Genomic DNA, 27,402 nt, shown 5'->3' with positions numbered 1-27,402 from the left:
AGCGTCTTTATAAAATAATATATGTAAACATTAAAAAAGATCAACAAAATCGTTTGAAAATTATTATGCAAAAATTATTCATTTTAAAATAAAATAAAAGTGCTACAAAAAGTTTTTCATAAAAAGCTGTGAATAAATAAATAGTGAGATTTCTTTAAGCTACAAAATATTTCAATTAAGAAAAAAACTATTTTTAAAATATTCAAAAATTGCTTTAATTGCCAAATTAAAATAGTTTAAAACAATTATAAATAAGCTGTAAACTAAGTGCTCAATTAATTTTATAAATTGTTTAAAACGCTTTAAGTGTCTAAAGCTAAAATTATTTAAATAAATTCTGTGCAGTTGTGAAAACAGACAAATAAATTGTTATTTTAATAAATACCGAAAGTAAATTTAATTTAAATATAATAAACATTTGAGCTTGAAGTCTACAATTCAATTACCGCTAACGCTTCAAAAATCAAAAGACTTGATTGTCGGGACTTTAAAAAGTGAAAGTCGAGAAATTTCCCATGCATAAAGACAACTGAAACAAAAGTCCTGTGTAATTGCGCTATGCATGTTAAATCATGTGAAAAACTAGCCATTTGAAAAGCTTGAGCAAAAAAGAAAAGAAAAGCAACGCAAAATAACCAGACCCAACGACAATGCGAACCGAAGCAGCTAACCTAGTCAAGTAGTGTAGCTGTCGTCAAGAGTCAAGAGGACAGAAACTAAAATAAAACGCACGCAAGTGCGACAACGGACATTTGTCAACGACATCAGCAGCGGTAGCAGCAGCAGCAGTTAGAGCTGCAGTGAGAATTAAACAGACGCTAAGGCTTTTAGGTAAATCATAGACATGAATATTTCAATCAAGAGTTTTGTTAATTCAATTTCGACGCTTGGCACTTTTAATTTGTAATGCGAAACGCAAACGCTGCTGTGAACGTGTGCGCCGATGGGTTTTTGCTGATTATCTCTCGCATTGCTCAAAATGTCATCGAATCACGTGCCTCAGATCCGAGCAGAGGGTTCTGAAAATGAAGGTACAAAAGTTTTGCTTTTTTGCTGATTTGCGTGCGTGTTTGGATTTTAAAAAAGGCCGTTAAGCTGCAAAATAAAAATTAAGCCCAGCCACTTCAAATGCAGGCGCAGATAACTTTGGCTTGATTTGATATCCGCCACCTGCACACAGGTGTAAAATTTATTAAATATTTGATTATCAATTTATGCAGCACACAAACAACAAACTTTGTTAGCTAAAGTTCTCTGTCCTGCATAATCGCCAAAAACTTTGGCTAAGCTGTGTGTGTTTGCTGCTCGACAGCGCATAAGATCTTCATATCAACAGTTGACAAGCAAAAGGATTTCAGTTTGCATAACACGAATTATCATTTTGGTTACAACTTTTGGCCGCTAAACTGCCATATAAATGTTCTGTCTGTGTGTGTGTGTGTATAAGTGCTTTTTCACTTGAACCAAATAAAACCACAAAGCACACACATTTCCGGTAATTTTGCCGCACAAGCTAAGAGCACGGAAGTGGGGGCCCCACTTCGTCTGCAGACAGAGCGACGGAACAGACAGACAGCATTCGATTTGAGCCCGCAGTGTCTATAAAAAGCAAATGAAGCGCAAATGACAAACATTGTCAACATTGACTGAGATTCTCCGAACGCTAACCTGGTAGCGATATTTAATTAAGTTGCCACCTTAAGTGATTGTTTCATTTATTATCTATAAGCTGTGCCACCAAAAAACAAATAAAATTGAATTGCTTATTAAGGCACTTGCGTTAATTGTAAGCAGTGCACATAGCAAAATCAATTTATGAAAATAGTCGATCGAAGTAAGCTGCTTATTTTGCAATAGTTCGAGTGCTTGGCATACCAAATTAGCCCGCATCGAAGGCTACTTGATGAACAAACCGCCTCAGAGCAGCAACTGCAATTGCAATAGCAACATCTGAGGTAGCCTGCATAGCATTTGTGGAATTTTTAATATTGCACTCCGTTGCAATAGGCAACGCCAGCAATAGCCAACAACAAACAGAAAATAAGCAATTTTTGGTAGTCTAGGCAGTAGCTGTTGGCACTGCCCAGATAAATTTACTGTGAAATATTTGTTCGAGTCGAGCCAATAATATTGGAAGCAGGGCAGAGCTCTGTTGCGCTGGGAGCTTAAAGTTCGGCCCGTTGCCATACAAGTCAATATGGCATGCAAGCCATAAAAATGCATTTCCGCTTCCGTTTTTAATACAGCACTTTTGCTTGTGGTCGTAAAAAGGCACGCCCAGCACACCGCCCCCGTAAGTAGACTATAAAAACTACAATAACTAGCTTTAGTTTATGGTTTGGAGCTGTTTTAGCCATAACAACAAGCATTTTCAATTCCAGGCACACACGCCCCCAAGTGATTTGTATTATTTTAAGTATTTTCATATTAAAATCTTCTTCAATCAAACAAAAGCACAAATTCCATACAGTTTGCATTAGCTATTTCACTAGAATTTGCAACAGGGCATGCCAAGCGAGTGCCAAAGCTTTTGTTCTCTCAGTTCTTGTCATTTGACTACAATAAACTGCTACGGCTGCTTGTCTACCAAGAACTATGTCTAAGCTGATAGCTAATCCACAATGACTACGCTTAGGCTTGCAAATGAGCTACAAACTGTATAAAATTTTCATATTATTAAGCCATGTCTGTTGCATATGTGTGGGTCATAAATTTGACGCGTGTCCCCCAAGCTGAGGCTAACTTATGGCTATAATTTGCATACGTTTGCATATACTTATTTGTGTATTTGGCTGCGATAACAGCTGAGTACAATCAAAGCCAAACAGTGTCTGCCTACCTGCTTATTAATCCAATTTAATTTGCCTGCCATTATCGTCGCATTAAATCAGTTCAAGTCTGTTGGCTTTTTGCCGCCATATTTACCCCTTCAACAACTATTTATGGGGCAAGCAGAGACCTCATCAATTTATCATATTTACTATGCATTTCTCTGTGCTTTGTGTGTGCTTTCGCCTTCTCGTTTGTGTACTTAGTAACCCAAATAAACATATTTGTCTACTACTGCTGCTTACTGTTTTGTTTTTTGGCTTAACTGAGCATATTAATGAGCAAGTGTGCGTACATATGTGTGTGTGTTTGTTTTCTTAGCGTGAGCAAGCCCTTCGGACGTTTATTTGTTTAGAGCAATGGCAACATGGCTAATGTTAAACACCGCTGGGCATTTATCATTTGCTTAGGCTGCTTGCATTTTTATCGTATTTCACTTAATTTCATGTAATCATACGCTGCTTAATAAAATGAATCAATAAATACTTACATTGCCCGCTCATTTATGCTGTCTAGACGAAGAATATATCGCTACTATGATTGGCAGTTAACAAACAACACACAGCACACAATTTATATTTAACTATTATTAGCCGCTTCCGCATATTTGTTGAGCCCGCTTACAAATTGATATTTTATTGAGCGCTGGCCTTTGCGTGGCTAATATGGCGTATACGTAATGCAATTCACTCGAACAGCTGTCAATTTGCAAGGAAAATTATTTACGCATATATTATTTAAACAATAATCAACGCTGGCTCCAAGGCTCTGGCTTCGAACTACGACCTGTGACCTTCGACCAGAACTCTTGGTCCTGGCAAATAAGCTGTCAACTACGATATTTTGCCGCAGTGTCTGTGGCTTTTGCGTTTTTGACTCGCACGTCACGCAATTTAATGCAATGCATTCATTAAGCCACTTACACTGCATTCATACTCAGTCATTTGCATAATGCTGTGAACTTTAATATCGCTTTGGCTTTGGCCAATTAGTTGCGCAACATGCCAGCTGATTATGCAAGCCACAGCCACAATGTCTTGAGGCGAACACGTAAAAGCCAAATAAGTAACAAAATAACAAACGCAACTTTATAGTCAGGCAAGGGCAAAAGTCACAGCAGGAAGCCAAAACAGTCGATAATATTTCGCAAGGCAGCAATAAGAGTAAACGCAAGCTTGAGCGTCTCTTTTGTTAATTTATTAATATCTGTATAATCTTTATTGCTTGCCAGTTGTATTAATTTAATTGGCTAAGCATTTCAAAGCTGGCAAACGAAAAGCCAAACTGAAACAACAACAATCAAAGCAAAACTAAAAACATTAAATTGCCGTGCTCTGCTCTTTGATTCGCATGCCATTAATTCCAATAAACTGTCTGTCACTAAATGGACAAGCAATTGCCGGGTATTGTCTATCTGGCAAACAAGAGAGACTTTGACAACTTTGCGAGAATTAAATGGGCGTGTGTGTGGCAGGAATAATTGAATATTCAGCTAACTGAAGCAAGTTTGAAGATTTTTCATTTAGTTAGAATGTAATAGGATCTACAGCAAGCGATTTGAATTTCAGCAGGTGCATGGCATGGCAAATTAAGTGACTTGGAGTAGCTTGAATTTATAGTATATATGACCTTGTTGCTTTGTTAGTTCGTAAAGAAAAGAAAAGCAACTTTGGCTGCTACGATTTTAAGTGGATTTTTATCTGACTGTAGCGACCGCAGCTTTGACTATAAAACTGCCAAAACGAATGCGCACAACAATTCGCTATATATGTTAAAAACAAGTGTGAGCTACACTTAATGCCAGTGCCAGTGCCAGTGCCAGCGCCAAAAGTGGCAACAGACAGCAGAGAACAGGATGCGCATACTCACGAACAGACAAACACACAAGCACACGCAGGACTAATGTAAACTTGAGGCAAAACTTGTATTGTTTGACCCCACGCATTGTTGCAATTAAATTAAAAAGAAAAATAAAGAAAAATAATAGCGCAACATTAAGCGCTGACGCTGCTGGCTAAAGCATTAATCTAAGCTTTTATCTATAATTCTTTTTGTTTATGAGCGCGCGTACTAAATTGAACAATTGAGTGCTTAAGGAATTTATGCAACACTTTGTAGATAATTACAGCATTAAATCAAGTGCTTCAATTATACGCTGGCTTTAAGTCTGGCTGCCCCGAAGGCACGCATTAAATTTGTGCTTGTTCGCAATGTAAGTCCGTCTGTCTGACACGTGCAATTAGCGTGTGTGAGAAGCAGGCAGGCATTTAATTTGATTTACCAAAATGTAAAAACAATTCCCTCAACGTCGGTCCGAGCGCAATCAAAGCGGACGGAGATTTAATTTAAACCTTGTCCTTGTTTCACAGTCTACCGCATTTAAATGACAATTTTAATTAAACTTGCACTTGCATGTCGAGGACTTGTCGAGGACACACCAAGTGCTACACAATAACTTGCCAAAAGTTCACCTGCTGGCGAGACTGCCGAGGCGAAGCGTCGCCAAGAGCTGGCAGCAGAGACAAATGTTTGGCTATAAATTGCGATGCTTTTACGCCAGGACATAAATTTAGGTTAACAAAAAAAGATAACGTGGGAGCATTTCAAGCAAGAGAGAAAAAACAGAGCAACAACAAAGTGGCCATCATAAACCCAGCGTGCAAATCACATTTCTCCTTGTGGCTGAGTGCATAAATTAAATTTAAGGCACGCAAAACAAAATCAATTTTCGCCTGCTCAAGCATTACGCGCAGTTAAACAGCATGTGCCAAAAAGATGCCGCTAAGCAGATACACTTATGCATGCATATGTGTGTGTTTGTCTGTGTCAGTGTGTGTGTGAGTGTGAGTGTGTAGCAGGTGATGGCGGCTACAGGATATGCCGCAAGGCCACATGTGATGCTCAATGCAGAGATAAGAGTGAACATCAAATGACAATATTGTGACAGTGCCGAGCGCCACGTGTCTGGATGGCCTTGGGACTCTTGGCTGGCAGGCTGACTGGCTGGCTGGCTGGCTGGCTGGCTGGTTGGTATAAAAATCAATGGAGCTACCCTTTAATTATTTGCAGCTTAGCTGTCAACTCCAACTCAAAGCGAACGTTGCCAATTGTCAATTTAACGCAACTGAAGCATTTAATACGACCAAAGGGCTTGTGGCTGCGTTTAGTTAATGCAAACTTAACTCTATAAGTGTCAATCGAGCGCAGTGTCTTATCTTGCAGTCACACGTGGCGTATGCTTGACTTGCGAATGTGCGACATTTGCAATTTGATTAGCATCAATTGCGACTAGTACTGCGGCCAACGACTTTGTTATTATTTTATGGCTTTTGTCGCAGACATCTTCATAGGAATTTGCTTGGGCTTTGCGTTGATTAATTCGCTTGGCGCAAACTTTTCTGCCAAGCAGCTGGCATCATCATAATAATTATATTGTAATATGTACATAGCCACAATATTGCCAAGACAATAGTAGAGCACAGCTCGAGAGCTTGATAAATGGCCATCGAGCTGGCTGGAATTCAAGGTCCTGCGGCCAACGCTTGTAGCTAATTAATGAGCCTCATATTTCATTCAATGCCAAACACGCCTCTTAATATGCTAGACAGTAGTTCTCGAATTACATGCGTATTCATTTGGCAACTTTTGGAGTGCGCGGCACAATTACTTCGGCTGAACTCTGTAGCTTTCATGCTCGACAAGCTGCTAACAATTCCATGGCAGCTGCTCGCTCTCACTGCTGCTCACAAAGTTTCGCATTAAAACTTCATGAATTGAATAATAGCAATTGTGGTTTTTAACATAAAAAATATCTATATATATTTAATAGCAATATTTGAGTAAATTGGAAACTCTGCAATAATAACTTTCATGGTTAATTTGCTTACCACACAAAACCAATAACACCCACACACACACACACACATATAGAGCTTGTGGTTACTGCTGCGCGCACTGCACTGCGAGTTGCAATTGCAAAATAAGAATTTATAGTGGAACACATATGCGCTAAATCAGCATTGGCTGCCCGTAAATTGCCAAAAATGTCGAAGTTCGAGCTGCTGTTGCACCTTTATATTTGATAATCTGAGATTTATGCTTTAAGCCAGAGAGCGTTCTTATTTAATTATCGAGTTGCTGTGCCTGAAGGGCAATGTCAAGCAATGAGACCGCAACACACATCAACAGGCCTAGCTTTAGAGCTTGAGCTTGAGCTGGGTCTTAGCTGCAGTTAATCCTTGCTGTTTGCCGACAGTTGCTTTCCTTTTGTTTACGCAAATTAACGCCAAGTGAGCAGCTGTCTTAATGCTTTTGTTTGCTTTTTGTGGTTGTTGTTGTTGTTGTTGTTGTTGCTGTTGCCATTGTCTTGGTCTAGTGTAGTTTTTGCTTGTTGTGGCTTACACATGAATTGCAATTTAATTTGTGTGCGGCTTTAAGGCGTATACTTGATATGCAATTGTGCATAAAATGCATCAAGATTGCTGCTCTAATTTGATTATAAGCATCAAATTTCTGCTATCAGTTGCATAATAAATATTCATTTTACTTCAAAACTTATTTTCACGCTGCTCTTTGCATATTTTAACGCAAAAATTTCCGGCAATCCGCGTCGATTTTTCGCAGCCGCTTCAATTGTGTCGCACGCCTTTCGGTCACAGGAATCTGCACAGCATAAAAAAGTTTCGCAAGTCGCGTTATTCGCCATTTTGAGGCGTCAAAACTTTGCATAATCCCCAGCTGTACAGCCTCAGGGGCAAACACAAAGCGAAAAAAATTTCGCAGCAGCTTTAACAAATTTAATAGAAATTTAATGTAAATTGCAGTCAGCCCAACGTCTTGGGCGTTTCAGCCTTATAAATTGCAATTGCTGCTATAAATATGCAACAAGAATTGTTGGCTTAAGCAATTGCCTTGCACAAATTGCTGGTCTGATGGGCTGGCTGGGCGCATAAACTCGCTAGCAATCGGCCAAACAAAGGCCACAAGGTGGTCAAGGTCACGCGTTAGAGTGCGTTAGTTTGCGTTAGTTGATTGCGACGCAGCGTAGACCGCAGACAAGTGTCTTTTGCTAAATAAAATGTAAAATCAATTTTATTAAAGCTGCGCACATGTGGGACAGTTTGTAGTTTTGGTTGGCAGCCAAAAAGGCGTCAGCGCATAAATCAAAATTATCATGAGGCCACTCAGCGGCCGGCATGTCCGTCCGGCTTTTGGCCATGGCTCACATGTCAAGTTGCATTTCCACTTTTCGCTCTTTTTTTTTTACATGTTAACATATTTCATAGCTTGAATACTCAATTACGAGCTAATGTGCTTGCTTCAGCACAATTTAGGCAAACATGGCAAGCAGCAAAAGTATGTGACAACAACAGCAGCAACAACTTCCGTTGAATTTGTTTGCTGACTGCAACTTGTAATGAGTTTTTTTGGCTGCAGTGGCATGCAACTTGCGCACAAGTTGGTTGGTTGGCTGGCTGGCTGGCATTTAAGTTGCTTGCATGCTGTCGTTGGCCTTTTTGCGTGATACTTGTGCATTAAAATTGAACGAACAATTTGCTGAGCAGCTTTTGGCAATTGGATTTTGGCAGCAGGCAAGACACAAATAACATGAACGATTACTTGGCATGCAATTGGGCCAACAAAATGGCGTTTGCCTAATGCTGAGCATATATAAAAATATATAGATTTATGGGCTAGTGAAATCTAATTCAATCAGCATAGCCATTATGCCAACTTAAATCGTTTCACAGACAGCTGAGCGCAGCGAAATCAACTCAAGTTGCCTTTGCAGCTTGCAGCTGCTGATTTTAATTAAATCACACAACGGCAACGGCTCCGAGCTCTGCCAGCGACACTTGGCTCATTAAAGCGTCAAACAATTTCCGCTTGCGGAAGTTAGAGACTCCGCCGTGGCTGACAAACTATTTAGCGCAGGTGCTTAAAATCCACAACCGCGGACTGCCAACAGCAACAGCAAGAAGTTTATTTAGCTTTGAATGGCACAAAACTTGCTGCAAAGCAGCTTAAAGTAAGCCACAGCGCCACTTTTAATGCCAACTGACAATAGGTAGCATGAAATGCCTCAGCTAATTGCTAATGCTGCAACAAAAACTAAATTGTTTGGTAGTTTAGGCTTGCCATGTGCCACTTTAACTCTCTCTCTCTCTCTATATATATGCAGAGCCTTTGGTGTTATTGAGTGCATTAAGCTTTTTCCGTTTGCCTTTGTATAACAAGTGCATCCATGGTATTGTAGAAAAGCGAAAAACAAAACTAAGAAAATGCCACACCTGGCAGGTGAGCAAACAAAGCTTAAGCAGCAGCATGTCAGATGACTTAGCACGAGTGTAATCCCAATGCCTTGGCAACGCCCAAGCCCAAGCCAAAGCCGAAGCCCAACGCCAGCTGCAATTGTGACTCCTATGCAAAGCACTCAGCTCAGCCAGCAAGGATGCAAAACTATTTAGTGCTGTTTGTTGGACTTAGCGTGACACACACACACACATACACACACACAGACAGACACACGCGCCTGCATGTAACAATGTTAGTTCATGGGACAGTCGTGTGAAGTTGTCAGCTGTGTACGCTAAACATTGATGCGCCAACTGAGTAAAGTGAACACTCGCAATGAATGTGTGCATTTTATTTAGAATATTTATTTACATTTCATTTGATATTATTAATATATTAGAACAGAATGTTAAGCAGCAACTGAATATGTATAACAATCGGTTACGTTTATATTCTTTCTTCTTTAATATTTCAATTACAAATTATATTCTGGATACTATTAAATCAACATTACTATTGGCACAGCTACTTAACAAAATGATTCTCCGAAATGCAAAAGATTTCAACTCAATAAAATGTTTGTAGATTTTCCCATTTACAAGTATAAACTTTGGCAGTTAATTGTAGTCAGCAGTGATGCTAGTTTAGCAATTAAATTGCTATTTTAGCCAGTTTTCAACTTTAGCAACTTTTTAAAAGATAAGCAGCTGAACCTACACAGCTAATGGCTGCGCTGCTTTCATGTTCATTTTAATTCGCTCGGAGCACTTCGACTGCTGAGAGTGTAAAACCAAGATTAAATTACATGGGCGGCCTCCTCATGTGCGCATGTGTAAAAGCAGATAAGCAGCTGAGCTCACTTAGCTCTTGCTATCTTTTTCTTGCTTGCTTCGCTATTGATATTGAAATATACGCACCAATTAAAGCTTGCCAGTTCTATATATTAACTCATTTGACTAGACAACAAAAAAAAACATAGAGTTTTCTAGCAATTTTTACTTAACTTTTAGCAACTTTTTTTCCCCAAATCTAGCTATTTTTGCTTATAAGATTCTGGCAGCACAGGCAGTCAGCAAGCCACAACTTCATTTTGGCAAAGCATAGACTTAACATTAAAATAAAAGAAGAGTTTCAATGTATATTTAATTACATAACGCTGACGATTTGTATGCGCATTTCATTATGAAAATAAAAATTGTATTGTAATTTTAATCTAATACAAAAATCGGCTATAGTTGTAATTGCGAGTGTTCACTGTATGTGCGACACATTGCATGCTTATTGGCATTCAGCGCATACCAGCATAGTTTGCTGAGCATACCAGGACGAAGGACAAGAAATGTTTGAGCAATGGCCAGAGCAAATAGTTAGAATCGATCTAGCATAATTAGCAAAGAGTTGGAAAACATTTCTGCAATGCATTTGCTGCTCAATAAACTCGAGTTGTGTGCTTGTTGCACTTTTCCTTTATCGGCCTCATTAATTATAATTTAAGGCAATCAAGTGCTGGCTTTAATTGCAGTTCTTTGCTGTTTGACCCACAAAATGGCGCCAAGCGAAGCAGCGCGCTCTCTGCTCAGTTGGCGTTGCTTCATTTTGTATTTGAGTGGTGCTTGGCTACTTGGTAGTCCGCTTATCCTTCTTGTGCTCGCCTTTCTTGTGGGGGGGGCGTCGTGAGGCCTCTAATTGAGCTTGACAATGCGCATTTAAACTGAACCGACAGCTATACGCTTTTATGTCTGCTTACAAATATCAGTGGCAAGTACTTGGAGCTAATAATATCAAAAGTTTATGCTTAATTTAAATTTACGAATAAATTTAATTACTTCAAAGCAACCTGCAGCGTTGAGTCTTCATCTTGATAGGATTGCTTTGCCTTCTGACCTTTCCATTGGCCATATCACTAAGCTCAAGCCACTTAGACTTGGCGCTGAAAGTCGTGACCTAGCCACACAGCATTCTATTGTTGCTTAAGCTTATTTCCGCTTTGTCTATTTGCTGTGTGTCTGCTGTGCTTTTTAATTAAGCTTTGCCTTAATAATGAGCATTAATAAAACATTTGTCTCGCAAATGCCACAGCTGTGCCACAAGGATTTTAACTCAGCGCAACGCAACACTTTCCCTTCATTTTATATTCAATCATTTTCTTGTCATAATTTTAATATGCGACACGTTTTAGTTGCTTATTATGCGCGTGCATCAAGTGCAAGGATATGTCCTTATAGCACACACATACATCCTGCCCTGCCCACTCTTCATAGCTTTGATTATTGGCTGGTTTTGCTTTTTGTCGCTGCCGCTGTGTACGTGCTCTAATTAATAGCGACTCGTTTACACACACACACACACGCACACACAAGTAAAAATAACTATCAAGTAATTAAAAGAATGTTGAATCATCATGGGACTTGTACACGCATATATATTTTGCTTTATAATAAGCATAAAATGTCAATTTGCACAGCGCAGCGCAGCAGAGAGGGAACAACTTTTACTGGTGATAACTCAAACAGTCAAGCAACAAATTGTCACATTTATTTTACGACTCAAACCAAATAGGCGCAGCCTAATGTAGAACGTGAACGAGTGCGCTACATTTATATAAATAATAACAGCTTAGCTGCTAGATTTTAGTTGTTCTAATTACAAATGCAAAGCTGTGTGAACAATTAAATACAATTGCAACATTCATGTTTGATTATACTTTGAGTTCATCATAGATTAATTTAGAAGCTTAACACGCACAGACTTCGATGCAAATAAATATTGACAAATGTATTGCTCTTTATATTAAATGTTTTACATATTTATCATATAAACACTTTCTGTGCAAACAATTCAAGCAGGCAAAGGACAAGAGAAATTAAATTTGCCTGCGGCTCAGTGCAAACTATTTCTGCTCGACCATTTTATTAAGTCATGTCAATCAAGTGGATTTCTCTGACTAGTGCTGCTTGTATTGGTGTCGCATACGCAATAATAATGAGTATGCTTTAGAAAATACAAAGCCAAGCAATTAACAATCTTATGAGAAAATACTTACCCTACTTACCATATACTTACCTACGACATTTCATCCACGTTCAGTTTTACCCAATTCAAATTGAACTGTCACATTCAAAATGAATATAGTTCGTTTTAAATTAAACACTAAAACTTCTAAATGAACATTGTTCATTTTAAATTAAACACTTTGCGTTTTATTTGTAAACATTTGCTCTTCTGTTTGATCAGCGGAAAAATGTTGAGGCAAGTTATGCTGCTGTATTAATTTCTGATCAGTCTTAAGCTTTGATAAGCTATATCTGAGCTAAAAAAAAGTCGCACTGAAGAGTTTTTTTGGCTTATTGATTAGGAGATGTAAATAAAATATGCTGTTTAAGTCTTGATCAATAAAAAATTTTTGACAAGTTATTGCAATAAATCATGCCAAGAGCTACTTTTTGCTTAAATTTCAAACTTTCCGAAGGTTAACTCAGCTAAAAAAATCCGATCTTATTGTTCTATCCTTATGTTTGGCGTGGAAAGCACAATTAAAATGATTAAGATTGAATGATTTAAAATTATTTTGGGGGAAGTTCATGGGACAAATAGTAGCTACAAGACAATTTTTTGTGAATATCGCACTTTGATCAGCCGTAATTCAGCGAAATTGCATCCGATTGCGGAGTTTCATGTCATGTTAGGCTCGTGATATGCATAAGAATAAAACTGCATTCAAACTTGGAAGTTTTAAGACTTTCGATATTTTGACAAAAAACGTGATGTAACCCCTTAAAATTTTTGCCAAAAAGCTATATCTCCGCCAAAAGTGTTCGCACAGAAGTGTTTTTAGGCTTAATTTACTCATGAGTACTAATAAAATATTATGTGTTTTGATTTAGGAAAAAATTATTTACACAAGTTATTGGCAATAAACTAAAGCTTGCAGAGTACATTTTGTTTAATTTCGGAACTTGCGAAGCCCATAAATCGGCTAAAAAAATCCGCACAACTCATTTATACCATTTTTATATTGAGTGCACTATTAAAATGAGCGCAAAATGTTTAATATAAAATTGTTTGGCGAAGTTATGCAACAAAACAGTAATAACAAGCAAATTTCTTGTGTGAATTTTCAATTTTTCAGAGGCTGTAATATAGCGAAATGGAATCCGATTTCAGAGTTTTATCGCTACCTTGTTAGACTCGTGAGATATATAGTCACACAAGTTTATAAAAATGGGAACGTTAAATTTTATGTTTGACATCTGAAAATTGCATTAGACTTTGTAATAGAAACATGTTTATGTGAAATTGCTTCTTTTTTTTTAAAGGAAATGTTAATATAAATATTTATATTTTTTACGTTACAAATTTTTTGCAAAGTTATGAACAAAATAGTAAACAAACTCGACAATTTTTTGTGAAATATCAATCTTTAATAAGCTGTAACTCAACGAAATTGCTTCCGATTTCGATTTGCGATTTTCAATATTACTTAATTCAAAAAATGACAAAGACAGAAAGTCAAACATCCGAAATGTAATGATGCAACTTTGTTTTTAACATCAATACATAAGAATCGCACAATCGCTTCATACCTGCGCTTTGTTCAAATTAAAAGAATTCGAATTTGTTATTGATGTTGCTTCAATGCTGTTATTGTTAAAATTTCACAGAAACTATACAAAACCTTTTGTTGCATAAACAAACAAAGATTGTGTTGCACATCAACAGCCAAAGGCGAACTTAGTCGTTACTCTTCGCCTAGTTATGACTTGTATAAATATGTTATTGGACTTTGCAGTGCGCATTTTACACTGGAATTACAACGAAATCAAATATTTGGATGAAATATTTTTTGAGTTAGAACTTTAATATTTTCAATATTTATCTTAGTGCCTTGAATATACAATCCACAAATAGTTGGCATGAAGCCTTTGGCAATGTTGTTTTAATAAGCAAACAGCTGCGCTTTTAATTTGAGCTGTCGCTTATCTATATGCGCAACGCTGCGTATGCGTAATTAAAACATGCAACTTGCTGTTCGAGGCGCGGCAGATAACTATGCGTTGCGCTCAGTAAATATTAATCAGATTTAAGTGCTTGATGGGCTTGGTGGTTGGGCTGGCTTTCATCTAGTGTTTACCATTAGACAGCGAACAGCCAACAGCGAACAGCAAGTGGCAAGCACTAGAGATATTACATAGCTAACTAGATTTTCTTTTGGCATTTTTGCTCATTTTCTCTTTCATTTGCGTTTATTACAGCTGCAACACATTATTAGCATTATGTTGAGCGCTCGCACGCTCTGGTCGTCCTGGCAGCGCCAGCGCTACTCTAGGCAACAGGAAGCGGAAGCCGAAGCAGCGCCGAGCAGCCGAGAACATAAACAAGTGCGCCAAAGTTCCAGGACAAACATATCAGCAGCTTATGAAGATGATGATGATAATAATAATGAGCCACATAATCAAAACAGCAGCAGCAACATAGCCACACGGTCTGCAGCTACAAATTATGGCATTTCCGGCTTACAACAACAACAACAACAACAGCAGCAGCAGCAGCAGCAACTAGCAGAGCCCACCCCAAAGTCTGTGCTAATACCCAGCAGTGGCATTCGCGCATTTCCGTGGCTTTTCATGCTTCTGCTTTCAGTGCAGATCCTATTAATGGACTGCTCTTTGGCATCGGCCGCAAACGATAGCAGCAGCCTGATAGCAGCAGCAGCAGCAACAACAGCAACCAATATGAACGCCAGCACAAATTTAACGCTGCTCGTTGAGGAGACAACAATCAACTCGTTAGCGCCCACTTTGACCACAGCGCTGGCTGAGCTGACTAAGCAATCAACCGGACTGGAGCCGCTGGATGAGGAGGATGCGGATAATACCAGTGAATATATATTTGATCGCACCGATGTGCGCATTATATTTATAACGCTCTACACCATTGTCTTCTGCTGTTGCTTTTTTGGTAAGTGAGAACACAAAAGTTTTTAAGGCTCAGCGTCAATCAAATTCACAGTCAATTAATTTTAATGCTGTCAAACGCCGCTGCGCGTTAGGCTTAACTTAATCAAGCTTTAAATTAAATCCCAACTAATTTAAAGCATTTTAATGCATATTAATCAAGTTTGACCCTAAGTGCTTTGTCGGCCTACAGCAAAATAAATCTCACATTAGACGCTTAGACTCTTTTCGTTTTTTGTTAGTTGCTGCTAATTTTTGTTTTGTTTTATTTGTTTATTTGTTTGTTGGTTTGTTTTCTTGCTTTGCGGCTGGCTTTTTTGTATGCTCGCTTGTTGTCTCTGTTAACTGCTGACTTGCCAATTAATCAAAGCTCTGTGCCTGGCTATAAAAAATTGCCAACAGCAACAGAGCGCACAAAAGGCTCTGTCGGGTGCTATTGTGGTCAGTGCGCTCGACCAGCCATTTGGGGTTTGGCTGCTTGCTGGTCCTTTGTAAGGACAAGTTGTTAACGTTTGCTGCTTTCTGTGGGACACTTCAGCCAAAGCTCTCAGTATTGGCTTTATAGAAAAGTTGTTTGCGTAGGCGTTTGATTAATCGTTAAGCGCAGCTTATTATGATAATATACATAATCGTTCACGCATATAATGATAAGTTGCCAAAACTTTTCCCAACTGCTCTTAAAGCTTTCAGACAAATGAAATTTAATGTGGCAAAACTAGTTGTGCTATGGCAAACTTTTCGCATTTGTTTGCTTTAGAGCTTTGCCCACATTACCCGCAATGCTCAGTTGAGTTTTTGTTTTATTTAAATTGCAGGCTTAGCAATTTCAAGCGAGCTTATGCTAAAAGCGAGTGCAGTGCAATGAAATTAAGCGTTTTGTTTGCTGCAGCGACGAATGCTGCACCCCCCTGGGTGCAGCAATTAGTGGCAACAGTAACAGTAACAGTAACATTGTCGCCCCATGCAACAGCAAAAGGACAATAAAGCGCCTGTCATAGCCTGCACCACAACCGCTGGCCGCAACAACAAACTAGACAAGCCCGAGCTACAAAAAAGTCTGCAAAACAAAAAGCAAACAACAAAGTGTTTATTAGACATACAGCAGTTTTTCTTTCTTTTTTTTTTGGCTTACAGTTGGCAGCAGCAATGTGCCAATGTCATAATTGATTCTGGCATTTGTCATTTTAATTGCAATCTGGGAGCTAAGCGAAGGAGCTTGAATGCGTCTGTTATTAAGTACCATCGATAAGCGAAATTTCGCAGCTCTAATTGCTGCAATTTGTTTGCGGGTCGTATACGTAATGTGTGTGCAGCAGCTGCGCGATCAAGGCCAACAACTGCATAACGTGCAGCTTATTACAAATTCAGAGAAAAAGCTCATTACAAGTTTGAGTTATATACACGCATAAGAAATAATGACTTACTTATATATATTAATTTCACAATTGGATAATGTAAAGAAAAGACGCACAATGCAATGAAATTTTAATTAATTTTTGCCACGCGTCGCTTGTTTCTTAGAAAGTCAATGCAATTATTTTTAATAGCAATAATTTTAAAGCTTCATTAAGTCCAATCAGATTTTCAAGCTACGCAGAAACTCGTTTTGCTTATCAGCACTATATTTTCTATATTATATTTTGTTAATTTTATAGTAATAGCTTTATATATATATTTGCCAAATCGAATTAGGCTGCTTTGCTATAATAGTTGCATTATATGAATATTATTAGCACACCTACGCACAGACTGTGAAACTCATTTGATTATATTATAAGCTGTTTAATGTAATAGCTTGTGCCGCCATAATCATAACCATTAATGCAAGAGACCGCAGCTTGTGGCCAGGTGGTGCCACGAGCCAAGATGTTGGCTGTTGCCACATCAACCAGACAGAGTTAACACAGCCGAGCCCAGAGGGCTGGAGCGCGCTTTAAGGCAATTCAATGGATTGAAATAACAATTTTCATAAATGCTGCATTAAAAATGCATTGAAATATTTTGGGCAAACCGATTACGGTTTCAAATTACATAATGGCATACAACAGCAACAACGATTGCATACAAATTGTAAATGATTTAATTTATTGCTTTAGTTTAGCATACATTTTTCATATGCTATGCGGTTGGGCGTGTCGCATATAAATTATAATACCTGTTAGTTCAAATAGCTTAGGCACACATTGTGTGTTTAGTGTTCGGTGCTATGCATGGGACAACAATTGCAGACAACATGCTTATTTTTTTGGAAATTCTCGTGTACAAATTTATTATTTTCCGTTTGCCACTTACATGGCCAAAAACAAGCAACGAAAAGCGAAACTTTTTTAATTACTTCAAAGCGCACAACAACAAAATATTTCAAGGGTGCACAGAAAAAAAAAAGAAATAAATTTCTATATAGTATATATGCTGTGCAGTTGCCAAAGCAAGTGCTGAGGCAGGAGTAGGGTGCGTCACTTTTATGTAAGTAATAAAGAATGCCCTTGCTCTTGCCATTCATTGATCTACTTACATACAACATGTGTTGTAAAACTTTTTGTTTGCGCGTCTTTCATTTCAAGTTGATATGTTGTCAGACTCGGCGAAAATGTTAAGTTCTGAGCATATTTTGATGTGTGTCAAATTTACGAGAAAATATTTAATATCAGCAGCTGCAGCATAAAAAGCATAGATAAAATCCAAACTACTAAAAATTATTGGCTTAAGTTCTTAAACAAGTAGCCTTTGGAGCCTGTCGCTTTGTCTAGTTGCTGTCACTTAATTTTAGCTAAACAGTTGAGAGTTTGCATTTAATTAAGCCCAGTCAAGCTTACCAAATGAGACAGCATCATATTTAGAATGCTAGAACATAACCCCTAATTAAAACAAACTTTGGAACGCAACATTAAACCAAAATGTCAAGGGAATGTGCCGCAAAATGTGTTTGTCATCCAAAACGTACACTGACTGCAAAAAGTTGCTGCTGCTACACCCCGTGCCAGCAACTGTCGAGGCAAAAGTTTCTAGCCTACAAATGCAGCTACAACTCAAGCTGCCGCCCCCCTTGCCACCGTTGCGGTTGCACTGTTGGCTTGTCACCTGCCAAAATATTTTGTTAACATTTTTAATATCTCCCCAGTGGCCTAGAACTATAGTTGCATTTAGAGCTTTTGTTTTTGTCATTTGTTTGAAATTATTTTATCTGCATTTCGTTCACTCTCTTTCTCTGTCTCCTTGCAGGCAATTTGCTGGTGATATTGGTGGTTACACTCTCCAGACGCCTGCGCTCCATCACGAACTTTTTTCTGGCCAACTTGGCCTTTGCCGACTTCTGCGTGGGTCTCTTTTGTGTCATGCAAAATCTTTCCATATATCTGATAGACAGGTAAGTCTTAAACTAGTCCTAGAATATTTTAAAGTGTCTGTGGATTCGCTGATTATTATGCAGGGCAACGTTGAAACTGAAACTTAGCTGTCAGTTAACGTCCAGTGTCATGCAAGAGTGAATTCAACTTGCAACAGCAACAGCGACAACTAAAACACCTTTGCTACGTGCCACGTGCCTCTGTTGCAAAAGCAAATACAAGCGTGATATGCTCAGTGGTATAATTTGAAAGTGAGCAAACTCTCAACTCAATATTATGCGCTGTATATGAACTTTAAGTTTTTATTTCGCAATTGAATCTTTAACATTCTGCACACACACACACACACATACATATGTATGCTAAGGCTGCAGTTGCTGGCATGTCACGTATACAGGCCAGTTGCCTGTTGCTATTTTTTTAATATGCCGCAACATGGCGTATGCGCAACATTTACCTGCTTCGTGCTCTCTTGCTGCCCATTTGTTATGCACACTTTGTGTTCTATACATTATAGATAACCGCCACGTCAGTGCAGACAAACAATTTGCTAGTGGTTTTTATTAGATTTTCCCTTTTTTTTTTTTTTGCAGCGTAATTGAATTTGCAGCCTTTAATTGTTCAACAGTTAACGGCTGCTCGCTGAACAATCGAGCACGCTCTGCTTTTATTTGCTACCTAATTAAATTAATGAATGAATTTGACAAGCATATTGGAAGCAGCAATTGCAAACATTAGTTTGGCATTCATTAACTAAAATTGTCTAACAAAATATTTAGCTTTGTGCAGAAATATTTGCATTGCATATTTGTATTTTCCCAATACTTTTGTGTACAGCAATTGCAACATTCTTAAACAGTTTCATATATATATAGCAGATAATGCTAAAATGCACTTTGTAACTGAAAATGTAATAAAATCAAATATTTCCCGCTTAGCCAGAGACACTCAATAGCAAACAAAATTTTGCACTTTCTGACCATAAAAATCTAATTTAAGTGCATTAAATATAGCAAATGTTTACGAGCCTAAAATAAAGCTTATTGTGCATTTATATATGTGTGTTTAAGTACGCAATTTGTTTATATATTTTTGCATTTGCGTGTGCGACGCGCCATTGCACAAATAATAATAAATTCAGTACAATTAATAATTGGCCGAAATTGTTCAAGTGTTGCCAATTTTCGTTTATGCAAGTGCAAATATGTTTATCCAAATTTAATATTTACATGTGTAACATGAACTTGCCCTTAAATGTAAAATAAACACATTTGCATATTATTTATGCAAACTGCATATTTTAATACAAACCAAAATAATGCTGAGAACTCGACTTGCTGGCAGTCAATTAACATAATAAAAGTCTAATATGTAAGTTGGGTGGGTGGGTTCATAATCTCATCTATTTATGCAGAGCAGCTAATATGTGGGCAAAGTTTGTACATAAAAAAGGAAAAAATAATGTGCGCATAAAAAGAAAACTATGGAAATTACTTAAAGTAACAGCCACATGTTGCTTTAAGCAAAAACGCTGCTTGGAATTGCACTTAATCTAATTTGATAATCCTCAAATATTTCGAAGGCTCTGAGCGCTAAGTAATCTGCGCTCAAGTAGCCAAAATATTTTTTATGTCTGGCACCTGCTGCAAAAATAGCAGAAGAAAAAAAAATACAATAACGTTAAGCAATAATTTTTTATGCGTAGCAGGACAAAAAAATGTATAAAAGCAAGACTGAAAATCACACTTGTTGTCACAACAACAACAAAAAGAGAGAGCGAGACAGCGAGCGAGCCACAAAATAGAATTACGTGCTAATCCCCAGGCACAATGATCCTTTGGCTCCAAGTGCCATGCCATAAATATAATGCAATAATAAAAGAGAGGCAGGCAGGCAGTCAGGCAGCCAGCACGAAGGTACTAATGACACCTTTAATGTCGCATTAGTTTGCGGTGGGCGTGGCACATAACATTTTATGCCGCTCAACAACAATCTCTATTGCTAGAAAATGTTAATAACTTTGCACCTTTGCCATTATCTACTTGCAGCTGGGTCTTTGGCGAGTTTCTATGCCGCATGTATCAATTTGTGCACTCACTCAGCTATACGGCATCAATTTTTATACTTGTCGTCATCTGCATGGAACGCTATTTCGCCATTGTGCATCCAATAACATGCAAACAAATTTTAACTGCGGCACGTCTAAGGGTAAGTACAAAGGCACTAAGTGATTAATAAACACTTAGGCCAGCCATTAAATATCATAATGATAATCAACTAAAAGTTGCTCTTGTCAAAATTCAACAAATTGCTTGTAAATTTTATGCGTCCTAGTCACGTTAGCTTAAGAATAGAAAACAAATCGATTTTGTTGCTTAGAGCTTATGACAATTGCTGGCCTAGATCTAGATCATTACAATGCTCTTAATGGCTTCCAAAGTGGAGTAGACGGCACTTAAATTTTTATATTGAGAAATACTGTAGTATGCATAAGTATTGAACATAAATTCAATGTCCACCACAATTACCAAGCGACCAATCGCTTCTAACAATTATTTAGTCAGCTATTGTCATTGTCTCTGTCAAATGTGCTGTACCCAAGCCATCATGCATTAAGTTTTAAGTAAGTTAAGTATACATTCCATCAATTTGCCAATTCACAGCCTGCAGTAAACATTTCAAATGTTTGCTTAAAAGTGCCAGCTGAATATACAAAATAAAAAAGCAATTTCTCTATTTATTTTATGAAAAACTCAGCGTTCAAGTCGCCGAAGCCATGCTTATGCTCAAGCCAGCTACGATTGAAGTTAATGCTGCCATCCAAGCGGCGCAGAATCACAGTCCAGCTCGAGACGGCAGCTATTGACATGCTGACAATTATTATGCCTGGCATCGGCAGTGATCTTGGCTATTTCCACATTCTTGGCGCTGTTAGATTCTATAACTTGGCTGACTTTGGCATTCAAGAGGTCAATTCTTTGCTTCTGCTTAGCAATGGTTGCTTTATTAGCAACTATTTGCAGCTCATGGGCAGACAAGAGAGTCTTCAGCTTCTTTAATGCAGCTAGAGCTGCTGTTAGTTCAGTAGCGTCCATTCTGTTATTGCTTAGAATTTCATCAGTCGCATCGCTGGCTATTTGCGACTCAGTTACGCTCTTTAAATGCTGGTTGATTAAAAGAAGCAATATACACATCAATGCAAAATTAAGCATTTTCTTAATTCACTTTAAATACGTCTAAGCCCTTTGTAGATCAAAATCAAACTGACTGCAGTGGCAGTTTGCAAATGCAAAGAAAGCTACAAGCTGAGCTTAAGCATAAATATTTTGTACTCTCAACTGCTGAGTATCGATATCGTACGATTGGCGAGACATATACTACTAGTATCAATATTTATTTTCAAATTTTCCGTTCAGCATATTGATATTCAAGCCCAGTCCGTTATCAGCGAAAATACTTGAGCGATTGCAACGAGCAATTTAATGATGCTTAGCCAGCAATTGTTTATAATAACAAAGAAATGTTATGGCAAATTTGCTAGTTGCCAGTTATATGTATGTATATTCATTCTAATAGCTTTGATACCCATTCTGACCGCAATTTGCACGCTAATGAAACTTATTAAATGGCAGGCAAAAAGTTAATGTGAGCCCTTGCCAAAGGCTTAATAGTCTGCTGGGCGAAAGAGAAACTTTTTTTACACAGACCCTGGACGACTATATCAAGGTTTAAATATGAGTATGGGTTTGGCTGTGTGGCTATAATTGGAGCATAATGGCAAAAGTTTTTGTCTATTGGCCGAGTCGAGTCGAGTCGAAACAATTTACAAACTAAATATGCATTTGTTAATGCTGATGAAGCCAATTAAAGAATGCCAAGCCATTCAAGGCCTGCCAATTAGGCTAAAATGCTTTGCGTGTTTAAACTTAAACATAACGTATATACTTTGCAGATGGTTATTGTCACCGTTTGGATAACATCGGCTGTCTACTCAACGCCCAAGTTCGTCTTCAGCAAGACCATCAAGAATGTCCACACCGAGGATGGGCAGGAGGAGGAGATCTGTGTGCTCGATCGCGAAATGTTCAACTCCAAGGTGCTGGACTTGATTAACTTTGTGCTGCTCTATGTGATGCCATTGCTGGTCATGACTGTGAGTAGTTCTATTTCTATTTCTGTGTCTGTGTCTGTGCACAATTGTAATGCGATAGCTGCAACGTGCAACGTGCCACGCGGCACGCTCGTGTTGTTGCGTTGCAGTTTTGTATAAAATAATGACTAAGCTTATTATGGCTATTATGATACTATTTATAAACATTTTTGCAATTGATGTGTAGGTGCTCTATAGCAAGATAGCCATTGCGCTCTGGCGTAGCTCGCGTGGCCTTACACCCCACCTCACACAGCAGCAACACCAGCAGCAGCATCAAAAGCAGCAGCAGCAGCAGCAGTCGCAGGAAAATATCATGAGCCTGCATAACAGCATGTACCATCACCATCATCATGTACACCAGCACGCGCATCCGCATCATCTCCATCAGCAGCAGCAGCAGCAGCAACATCAGCTGGCTGCCACAACAACAGCGGGCGGCGTAGCAGCAGCAACACTTGCTTCCGCCAGCAGCAGCGCCACGTCCTTGTCACGTAAACATAGCAGCAAATATGAGAAGCGCGGCGTCAGCATCACCGAGAGCCAGGTAAGTGACCAGAACCAGTTGCTTACCCCAAGGGTGCAGCAGAAGCAACAAAAACAGCAACAACAACAACAGCAACAACTGCTTGTGTCTTTGCGTTGGGGGCATTACCTGTGCTTGCTTGTCTAAAGCAAACTAATTTTAATGTGCTCGTGCATAAATATTTAGCGCACTTGTGGGACAGCTTGGCGCCGGTGGCAATTAATTGTGCACGAGCAGCTTTGGCAAGAGGCAGCAACTATTGCAAGAAATATAATAAAATAGAGTAGAGCTTGCTTGAATGCCAGCTCTGATGAAATTGATAGAGCAAACAATTGAAATCACTTTGATTGTAGTGCGAACACAATATAAAAAAGATAAAGTATATATAGCAAATGAGTTTGTCTTATACACAACTTGCTCTAAAATAAAAGTGTGCAACATTGGAAAACATTAAAATTGTATTCGACTCTTCAAACTGAGATCTGATTGAATATGTCTGCAACTCTCTCAATTCCAAATCCAATTCCAATTCACTTCAGTCGCTAGCCAATATATAACAATAATTTTTATAAAAATATAAACTTTTTTAGTCTGTTGAACTCGCTATATATATTTCATATACAACAGTTGTGCCAAACTTGTGCAAACTTTTCAATTTGCCCAAGTTTGGTCGCTACTTATGGCTGGCAATTTGTCCAGGCAGCATTAGCTGCAGGTGTCAATGCGGATTAAATGTATTGACAGCTGCCAGCCAACTTGCAACTGCTGCAGTGGAAAACTTAACTACTTATTGCAAGTTGGGCGGTGCGAGAAATTGCACAGCCAACTGACCAGTTGGCAGGCAGCTGTCCGGCCAGAATGGCGTATGCGCAATAAAATATATATTTCAAACAGCCACTTACTTAACCTCAATTGAACCGCCAGAGCATGTCTATGATTTCATACACACAACAAACAAGCCGCCACATTGAATCATCAATCAAGCGTAATATTTATTTTTTGGTTGCTGCTAGCAATGAAAAATGGCAGTAATGACAATAATAACAAATAGCAACAAGCTGTACACAACTATTTTTTTGAGTTTCAATGTTTTTTCTCTCCCTCTCTCTCTCTCTCTCTCTCTCTCTGTTCTTTGCCGTGTGTAGTCTGTGTAAAAATATTTTTGTCCATCATATTTACACTCAATGCTAATAATTTGCGCACCAAACTAAATTTTATGCTCAAGTCTGCATCGCTTTTCTATGCCCCAGCTGAAGCGCTGACTAAATGAAACTTTTGTTGTAATCCATTACTCATGCAGGTCTCGCTGGAGGCGGATCGTCCCATTGTGAGCGCTTGTCGCAAAACGAGCTTCTACCATCACTCCCACACACATAACCAGCGGCAAGGCAATGGAGGCGGCACCACCGTAGGCGTTGCCGTTGGCGGTGCCACACACATGTCGCACTCATCCAGCAACGTGCTGCGCGCCCGCCGCGGCGTCGTCCGCATGTTGATAATATTTGTGCTGACATTTGCGCTATGCAATCTGCCCTATCATGCACGCAAAATGTGGCAATACTGGTAAGTTAAATAGCAATCAGACCCGAAAATCCACACCCAAGCCACCACCCACCCACAGCATCATTATTTTTGCTTCTCGTTCTTTTTTGTCCAACATTATGCAAACAACAAACAGACATTTGCATAGACCTGAGGCCAGCTGTCGCCAGGCCTGCCAAACAATTAAGTTGTCAATTGAAGTGGCCCAAATGGCAGCAGCAGCAGCCTGATTTCCTTTTCTGCTCTAGGCCTTATACTTAACGTATATACTGCCAAATTATTATGCAGACTGCGTCCTTGGGGTTTTGTTTAGGTTAAACGAAACGAGTAAACATTACAGAAATCAAATTATAAAACATATAAAGCAAATACATTTCCGTTGATTTAGTTGATGACTAGGAATTAAATATAATTAAGAATACAACACGTTTAGCCATGCTTCATTTTAGATCAATAAATAAACATTATAATTATATTAAAGCAGCAGAAATGATAAACATAACCAGATATCTTACGAATTTCAACAGAATGTAAAGTAAATTAAATTACTTGGCATAGTTTATAGCATTGAATATTATTTGCTTGTATTTTTATTTGTTATTTTTATAAGCTATAAATATTATAGTAAACATAAATATTTCACTTGCAAAAAATCAAGTTGTTAGCTAACAAATCAAGCAATAAATTCGCAAATTTCCTTTTCAGCTAGCAACGTTTTATTTGCTAATTCGCTAGCCTTTAGCCATAGTTTGACTTTATGCATATTATTTGGTTGACATCTGACATTTATTGCTTGAATGACAACTGTCGTGTAAAAACAAATCGAATAACGAGACCTATAGGTATTGAAAATCGTTTAGTGTCAAGAGCTGACCCACAGCAAAGATACGCAAAAAATATTTATAGATTTGTGTATTGCTGCCAAGATGAGAGGACACATCTTTTTTTATTTAACGCCAGGCTTTTGACTGCGCATTATACGGAAGTGTTACGAACATGTGAGTGAGAGCTCGATAATTGCCTGAAAATTGTGACAGTGTCAGAGAAGATCGAAACAGACAACAGTCGCAATAGGAACCAATTTAATGCCATTGTCCTTGGCCATTGGCAGAGAGAAATATAAATCGAAATGGAAAGTAAACAAAACAAAATACGCGCCAGCGCCTATGACAGCTCAAGTTCAGCATAAATCTCAATTATTTCGAGCTGCTGTAGTATTTCTTTATTTGCTGCAGTTAGCAAATAAATTTGAGTTATATGCGCCACAAATTTTCTGAAATATTTATGCATGTTCTAGATTTATTTCGCTAAATGCCAAAATGCATTTTGCAGCAGCAGTCAAGCAAGTCTGTGAGTAAAATCATTTATTTTTGTAATAAAGTCTGTCGAGCATGCTAAAAAATTATTAGCAATAAATGTAAAGCTGGCAAACTACTTAAATATTACAAATTCGAAGAATTTGTAGCGCTTGGCTAAACGAGCAAACTTAAATGTCATATTTTTCTCAATCTCAATGTCTGTCTATCTGTCAGCAACAAAACGAGCGGCACGTGCTCATTATGTGCTAATAACGCAGCTGGTCGCTGACCATAGGCTAGCCCTAATTTACGCTTATTTATAGAGAAATAGAGAAATTGCCAACTGGCTAGCGTGGGATTTGTTTGCTTGGCTGTCTATGCATCAATTTGGAAGACGCCTTCAAGTTGCCAAGTCAATTTGCTGGGCGAACACTTTAAAAATAAAAGTTTAGAGTAGGGCAATCAGCCCGACCCCGCTGGGCCGTTGTTTACGGCGTGTGGCACACACACACACACACACAAATCCGTTGCAAGTGCAACGCGAACTGTAAACAGGCAAACAACGCAAAACATTTTCGACAGCTTTTTGCACAAAAGTTTTCGCTTGTCCAGTTGGTAAGCGAAAAGTTTGTACTCGCTGCTGTGGCTTAGAAGACTAAGACATACTCTCTATATAAATTTCACACTATGCTTTGCATGCTGTGTACAAGTCAAAGTTCTGTTGCCTACTTCAGGGCGGCGCCAAAACTTTCCACTTGCTTGTCAACTCAAGTTGCTGGCGCGCAAAACTTCATAACTTAGTGCAGGTAGCAAAAATACGAACTGACCGAAACTTAAGCTCAAGTGGTTTAGGTAATTGCAGCGCTGACTGACTGACTGACTCTCTGACTGACGACTGGTGGTCAGTGGCAGCGAAAAGTCAAAGTAAACTAATACAGCTGCTTTAATTTAAGTAAATATAATTTGCATACAAAATAAATATTTATGCTTCACTACTCAACATGTGCATGTGTGTGTGTGTGTTAAATAAATGTAAATAAATGTTTATGTATTTTGCAGGTCACGTTCGTATCGCGGTGATTCCAATTTTAATGCGCTGCTAACGCCGCTCACCTTTCTGGTCACGTACTTCAATTCGGGCGTTAATCCGCTGCTCTATGCGTTTCTCAGTCGCAATTTTCGCAAGGGCATGAAGGAGCTGCTGCTGTGCTCCTGGAAGAAGGGCAAGGGCAAATCATCTTCCAATTCATCGATGCATCACAAGCGCAAGGCGCTGCAGGTAAATGCAGCTCACCTTTCAAGTATCTTGAGCTTGCTTAGACACACTCTGTCTTTCTCTCTCACTCTCTAGACCCACTCGCTGCCAACGGATACAACACATATTGGCAACGAGCAGCTATGATGGCCATACTGCTGGAAGTCCGCCTTCAAGCTCTTCGGCCGTCGCACCTAGTGAGGCAAA

General features: G+C 38.6%; 1 protein-coding gene across 2 annotated transcripts; it reads left to right on the top strand.

Moving 5' to 3' along the window:
- Positions 1-455: 455 nt before the first annotated feature.
- On the top strand, positions 456-27,402 carry LOC108597744 (trissin receptor). Of its 2 annotated transcripts, XM_033293295.1 has the most exons (9): positions 456-831; positions 14,376-15,081; positions 18,300-18,444; positions 20,473-20,632; positions 22,377-22,577; positions 22,762-23,121; positions 24,401-24,663; positions 27,000-27,219; positions 27,292-27,402. In XM_033293295.1, the coding sequence occupies exons 2-9, from the start codon at positions 14,397-14,399 to the stop codon at positions 27,340-27,342; spliced, it is 2,085 nt and encodes a 694-aa protein (XP_033149186.1). In that variant the 5' UTR covers positions 456-831; positions 14,376-14,396; the 3' UTR covers positions 27,343-27,402. The 2 variants fall into 2 exon arrangements, with proteins under 2 accessions (XP_033149186.1, XP_017839949.2); XM_017984460.2 differs by lacking the exons at positions 456-831; positions 14,376-15,081 and adding an exon at positions 17,922-18,001.

The sequence above is a fragment of the Drosophila busckii genome, chromosome 2L (assembly GCF_011750605.1).
Source record: "Drosophila busckii strain San Diego stock center, stock number 13000-0081.31 chromosome 2L, ASM1175060v1, whole genome shotgun sequence".
Lineage (NCBI taxonomy): Eukaryota > Metazoa > Arthropoda > Insecta > Diptera > Drosophilidae > Drosophila > Drosophila busckii.
The sequence above is the reverse complement of the archived record's forward strand: the minus strand, read 5'-3'. Positions and strand labels throughout refer to the sequence as shown.

Bases quoted from the DNA above. Each gene is read 5' to 3' on its own strand.
- LOC108597744 (XM_033293295.1), top strand. From the start codon at position 14,397: ATGTTGAGCGCTCGCACGCTCTGGTCGTCCTGGCAGCGCCAGCGCTAC. The intron at 20,633-22,376 runs GTAAGTACAAAG...TATACTTTGCAG, and splicing joins TAACTGCGGCACGTCTAAGG to ATGGTTATTGTCACCGTTTG. The intron at 22,578-22,761 runs GTGAGTAGTTCT...ATTGATGTGTAG, and splicing joins TGCCATTGCTGGTCATGACT to GTGCTCTATAGCAAGATAGC.